Here is a 5,915-nt window from a genome sequence, read left to right on the forward strand (position 1 = left end):
ATGGAAAAACCTGTGAATTCCAAGAACATGGATGCATTTCTATACATCATTTACTGCGATGTGTGTTCCCTGGTCAGAAATAATGCTGTTTGAAATATGTTAATGGTGGATAAAGCATTATGTAAGTACACATGCAGAAGTTTCATAGCAACAGTGCTTGCACAGAGGCACAAGTGTATCCAAGTGTCTATGGAACTAATAACAAAATACTGTCCCTGCATATGGATGAAGTCCAGTGTAACAGCGAAGCTACAGACCACTAGCAAGCAGAAGCTCCTTCCCAAAGCGCTTGGGTGATCTTGGTGAGGATGTGAGTGAGCCAGTCCAGCTGCAAGACATTTTGGGGGTTACTGGCTAGACCCCCAGACCCAACCGTCTGGACAATTGCATTGGGCATCCACAGTTGCTGTACTTAATTAAGGACACACAGACTATGGGCAGCCCGGGTAGCTCAGTGGTTTAGCGCCGCCTTCGGCTCAGGGCCTGATCCTGGAGATCCGGGATCGAGCCCCATGGCAGGCTCCCTGCACGGAGCCTGCTTCTCCCTCTGCCTGTGTCTCTGCCTGTCTCTTGCTCTCTCTGTGTCTGTCATGAATGAATAAATAAAATTTTTTTTAAAAAGGACACACGGACTGTGACTTGGTGAAGGATGAACCTTTACTGTCCACATGGAGGTGACAGGTGACTTCCTTGGCCATTGAGCACCCATTCTGTGGATGTGAGACCCTATGGCATTTCTGCCTGAACATGGAGTTTCAGTTCACCCCTCAATGGAAGTAGGCTCACAGGATTTAATAGGTACAGAGCCCAGAAGTGAAGGGGCACAATGACCCGGGAAAGGCTGATCTCCCTCCTGGGACCCCAGAGAACAGAAGAAAGAGCACAGAGTAGCAAGCCGCCAATTACACAAAAGGTGGAAGGGTGTTATACTCTATGTTGGCAAACCGGACTTCAATAATATATATCATTTCACAGGCTCCACTCTGGGTGGTGATTGTAAAGGCTGCCTGAGATAACCAGAGAAGGAATCACAGGCAGGTCCTTATCACGGGTGATGGGGGGGGAAGAGTGGGTGTGATTCCGTGTCTGATGTATTACAAGTTGAATTTTTCACTGCACCTGCTTAGCTATGGTCACTGCTCATCTCCCTAAAATGCAGGCAAGAGGAAAGGGAGGGAAGAACAAATAAACAAATATTCATAGGGGTCCCTCTGGATGGTAGAGGCAGTGTTGGGCATTTTTACTGTCTTTTATGATTGAGTTGATAGGGTGTAACCATCAGGACCAAGGCCCAGGGCTCCCGCATTCAGAAACATGCTTACCAGGGTGGCCCAGCTTGCACTAGACGGTATCAAATCCCAGTCACCCTCCCCTACAACCCACAGCCACCCCAGTGTAGGACACGCAGTGTGGGTGGGGATAGCCCTCCATCGCCATACACCCCCTGTGGGACTGAAGCAGGGGAGATTACCTGGAGGGTGAGAAAAACCTCAGTGCTCATGGGCACAGGTTTGAAGGAACATCATGCATTTGCCCTAAAAGAACCTGGGGTTACCTCCCTGAATTCTGCAGCCAGGGACCTCAGCTCAAGGCCAGGCTGCTGACTCAGGTCTTCCCGACAGTCTCGAGCTCAGGTTGGGCTTTTACAGGCTTACAAACATGTGGAGAGGCCACCAACGTGTACTTTTCAAGATTTATTTCAGGCGGCTGGTCAGAGACCAATCGCGGACCTGGTACGAGAGCTCCATGATGTGCGTGGGATCCCTTTTTTCTCCTGCAGGCCCCTGGAAACGTGGATTTCAGCATGGCCACCAACTTGCTATAGTTTCAATCATGTTTCTGTGGGTTTCCAATAGCTGTTCAGGGGGCTGGAGGCTGATTTATGGATTGCCCTCATGGACTATCTGCTCCTTAACTACAACCGTCTTAATGGTTCTTACATTGGTGGCAACGCCAAAGAGGAGTGCGGCTATCAAGGCATAGATTCGAGCAAAGACCACTCTCAGATATATCACTGACTCATGACTTTGCCTGACTGCCCGCATTCTTCTGGGAGGGGGTCCACTGTCTGTGCTCCCACCAGCACCTCGATCAACGCACCGTGGAGGATCCCAGCCTATGTGGCAATGACAGTTCCTGTTGTTGTTGCAAATGCCCCTGTAACTGCATTTTTCAGGGATGCAGTCATAATTCAGCTGAGCTATAGTGCCATTGCAGTAGGTATTTTGACAGAACTTTCCATGAGCACAGGGAGTACCAGATCGCACATGACCAACATCATTTGTTCCTGTGCCACGATGTGAATCCAGCCCAAAACACCAGACCCCTGATATCTTAGACTGATGGAATCCCACATGTTCTTGCAACCGAGGGAGATGGGTGACATTGCTACACTGCAGTCTTCCACACTGAATGTCTTCTAGATTACAAGCCGTACTGGCCATTAACCTCTCATTTCTTCTGCAGTGTCCATATCTATCACCTCTTCTATTTATGGTATAGCATACATCTGCACCATTCACAGCATTTTTACCAAAGATTTCTTTGCAGTGCACAGAGCGATCAGTACAGTTTCCATGATAACAGTAGCCCACTTCAGTGCACGGGGTTCCATCTTGCATATAGAAATCATCAGGGCATGTCAAGGACCCTCCTCGGCAGTACTCCGGAAGATCACACACAGTTTGGATTGGTCTGCAGAGTGTCCCAGCAGGGGAATAGGTGCAGTTTGTGCAGCATCTGCCTGTATTACATATGCTTCCAGTAGTGAAGGTACAATCATTATGACAGCAGAGATTGCTATAACACTGTTTGAAGGAGCCACAGTCACACTGTTCAAGGGGATCCACTCTGTAGTTGCCACAATGCTCCCGAGTCAAGCTTCTATTAAAATACACCATTTCAGAGCTGTAAATACATTGAGCTACGCCACCACCCAGTATGTGCTGCATATGCATGAAGGAACAGTTACTGAAAGAGTCTGTCAGAGCAAAATAGTTGTTCATAATGCACTGGGACCTTCTCTGGCAGGAACAATAAGGATCGTCATAGTATACACCAAAACTTCTCGCGACCTTTTGTGCTCCTACAATAGCCAATATTAAATACTGTCTGCCTAGATATCCTAGCATGATGAGGTTACCACGATTGCAAATTGCATATGCGACAGGTTCAAATTCAGCATCCTGTGGCACATTTTTAATCATAATTATGGATGAATGTGGTGCAAGAAGTGCATACAAGTTGTAGACATAATATCGACCATATGGACTATCTGTCGGGTGATAATTGTTAAGGACATTTGGATCTCGTTGATTATATATAATAATGAATGCAACGTAATAATTTATATCAAGTCCTAAAAAGAATGTGTCAATCAAATTAAATACCGATATTAGAAATTGGGCACATTTAGACACGTTGTTGAACACACTATACATTGAGTGTGAACTTAAGGCAAGCGATTTCACATAACCATGATGAGATGAATACATCTTACTTGAGAGCCGCGTAACTACACTGGCATTTGCTTGAGAGAATAGGAGGTCTCTATCCTCCTTCAGTCCCAGTTTATAGGTAGGGACTGTTGCAATGCTGTCTGCCACTATCTGAGAAACAATGTGTTCAAATCTTTGGGAACTGCTGAGGGGCTTGATCTCATAGGCAAGGTCATCCAACTTCATGATACCTTCCAGTCCCCCATAGCACGTGTCCAGGGTGACCATGGAAAGAGGAATCTCCTCCAGGTAGCCGAGGTAGTAACAGTCAGGAGGGATGAAGGGGTAGTCCATCTGCAAGGCACCTTGGTCATCCTGAGTCATCACCAGCAGATGCCTGGACCAGAAGAGTTTCTTGCGCCGCATGTGGATAACGTGCCTCTTGCCCCCAAAGTGCAGGCTGTAGGAGAGCCAGCCTGGCATCTGGACGCCTTTGCCGCGGTGCAACTCCTTCCTGGGAATGACCACCTCAGAGGAGACGTAGCGCCATGAGGGACGGCCTTGAGAACCCTGGGTGGGAGCCAGCCCTGCCCAGAGCACAAGCAGAAAGAGGAGCCCTCTCATGGTGTCTCGGCCCTCTGCCAGCCTCACGCCCTTCTCAGGGACATCTGGCAGTGAGGTAGATAAAAGGAGGACCCTCCGCACAGCAAGGTTTAGAGGATCTGACAGAACAGAGGACTGCCTCAGGCTGCCAGGTCCCTACACCTGGCAACCAGCTGTGATTAGGTCACAAACACCGGGTGTGGCAGAGGGTGGGTCTGCACATCAGTTCAGCTGGGGTGGATGTGTGAGGGGTGAGGAGGGGGTAGGACCCAGAGGCAGCCCCTTTCCCACACGTTCAGTCTTTCCTCCAGACCCTTGAATATGTGACATACGGTTATACAGCAATTACTTTCTCTACCAGTTCCAACTGCCATGGTTCCCCTGGGTCACGTTCTGTGCACAGCCAATATCGCTCTCTGTGGAGACCACTCCTTTCTCCTTCCTCGGCATGTTAGGGGACACGGCAAGTTTTACCAAGTAGCTGTGGAACACCATGGCTTTGTAAATTTACACATCTTATTCTGCTTTGCCAGCAACCTACAAGTTTTTGGATCCTTCTGGGTATTTTTGGAAGCCTCCTTTGTGCTCACTGAGTAAAACATTGCCCAGTTTTTGGTGAGGACTGGTAAGGTTCCAGGTTGTATTTTATTGTTTTGTCACTCCAGCTGGTAAGAAAAGAATATACTGCTGACCCCATGGGTGGCCCTGGGGCTTGCAGTCCTCTATCGTGGTTCTTTCCTGGCCTTGGGCTGCATGTGTGGCTGCCCTGAGCAGAAGACACAGGGATGGGGCTGCGCTGAGGCAAGGATGGTAGTTGGCACCTGGGAGCCTACGTGTGGGCTATAAATGTTCCAAGCACTGCGCTCCCTTGTGCGACTAGCTTCTCAAAAACCTTTAATGTCTTTAGAGTTAGAAAAACCTCACAGGTGTGCCCCTTTTGCTCATGTGAGTGGCCTCCTGAACCAAGCTCCCTGTCTTTCCAGTCAAAACTCATATCTTGAATATTGGCCTTGTCAACGATGGGCACCTATAATTTGGGTTCAGGAACAAAGAAGCAGAGAGTGGTTTGGCAGTTGCCAGCACTGGTGGGAGGGGCAATGTGGACTTGCATCTCTTGGGTTATGGTTTTATGTTATGCAACATGATTCTGTTCCAGAGGTGTGCTCCAGAACCCTGCACCTGCAAATCACAATAGTGTGCCTACAGGTACAATTTTGGTAAGAGGGTAGATCTCATGTTGTGGAGAAATTACGACCTACAAACTTAAAGGCAAGCATTCTGCTCCTCTCATGATAGTGTGCTAAGCTCCATGTACATGCTGTCTACTGAAAGCGTGAAAGTACTCCTAATGAAGTGCTTGGACAGTTTGTATACTCACCCATCATCAGATGGGGCAGCTGCAAATAGGTTCTTCCATTCCATCATTTGCCTTTTCCATTCTTTTTTTTCTGTTCTTTTTTTGATGTATTTTTATTGGAGTTTGATTTGCCAACATATATTATTTTTTTAATAATAAATTTATTTTTTATTGGTGTTCAATTTGCCAACATACAGAATAACACCCAGTGCTCATCCCGTCAAGTGCCCCCCTCAGTGCCAGTCACCCACTCACCCCCACCCCCGCCCTCCTCCCCTTCCACCACCCCTAGTTCCTTTCCCAGAGTTAGGAGTCTTCCATGATCTGTCTCCCTTTCTGGTATTTCTTATCCATTTCTTCTCCCTTCCCTTATATTCCCTTTCACTATTATTTATATTCCCCAAATGAATGAGACCATATAATGTTTGTCCTTCTCCGGTTGACTTATTTCACTCAACATAATACCCTCCAGTTCCATCCACGTCGAAGCAAATGGTGGGTATTTGTAATTTCTTTTT

General features: G+C 47.6%; 1 protein-coding gene across 1 annotated transcript; it reads right to left on the reverse strand.

Annotated features, from left to right (window-relative positions):
* Window positions 1-1,880: 1,880 nt before the first annotated feature.
* On the reverse strand, window positions 1,881-4,535 carry LOC140639531 (disintegrin and metalloproteinase domain-containing protein 21-like). The gene is made up of 3 exons (XM_072837753.1): window positions 4,409-4,535; window positions 3,500-4,159; window positions 1,881-3,358 (listed from the first exon to the last, which is right to left on the reverse strand). Exons 1-3 carry the CDS (start codon window positions 4,533-4,535, stop codon window positions 1,881-1,883), a joined length of 2,265 nt encoding a protein of 754 aa, XP_072693854.1.
* Window positions 4,536-5,915: the final 1,380 nt, after the last annotated feature.

Source organism: Canis lupus, chromosome 9, assembly GCF_048164855.1.
Source record: "Canis lupus baileyi chromosome 9, mCanLup2.hap1, whole genome shotgun sequence".
In the NCBI taxonomy this organism is placed as follows: Eukaryota; Metazoa; Chordata; class Mammalia; order Carnivora; family Canidae; genus Canis; species Canis lupus.

Bases quoted from the DNA above. Each gene is read 5' to 3' on its own strand.
- LOC140639531 (XM_072837753.1), bottom strand. From the start codon at position 4,535: ATGGTGTTCCACAGCTACTTGGTAAAACTTGCCGTGTCCCCTAACATG. The intron at 4,160-4,408 runs GTTGGAACTGGT...CTGTTCTGTCAG, and splicing joins GACCCAGGGGAACCATGGCA to ATCCTCTAAACCTTGCTGTG. The intron at 3,359-3,499 runs GTAAGATGTATT...CATTCTTTTTAG, and splicing joins TGTAGTTACGCGGCTCTCAA to GACTTGATATAAATTATTAC.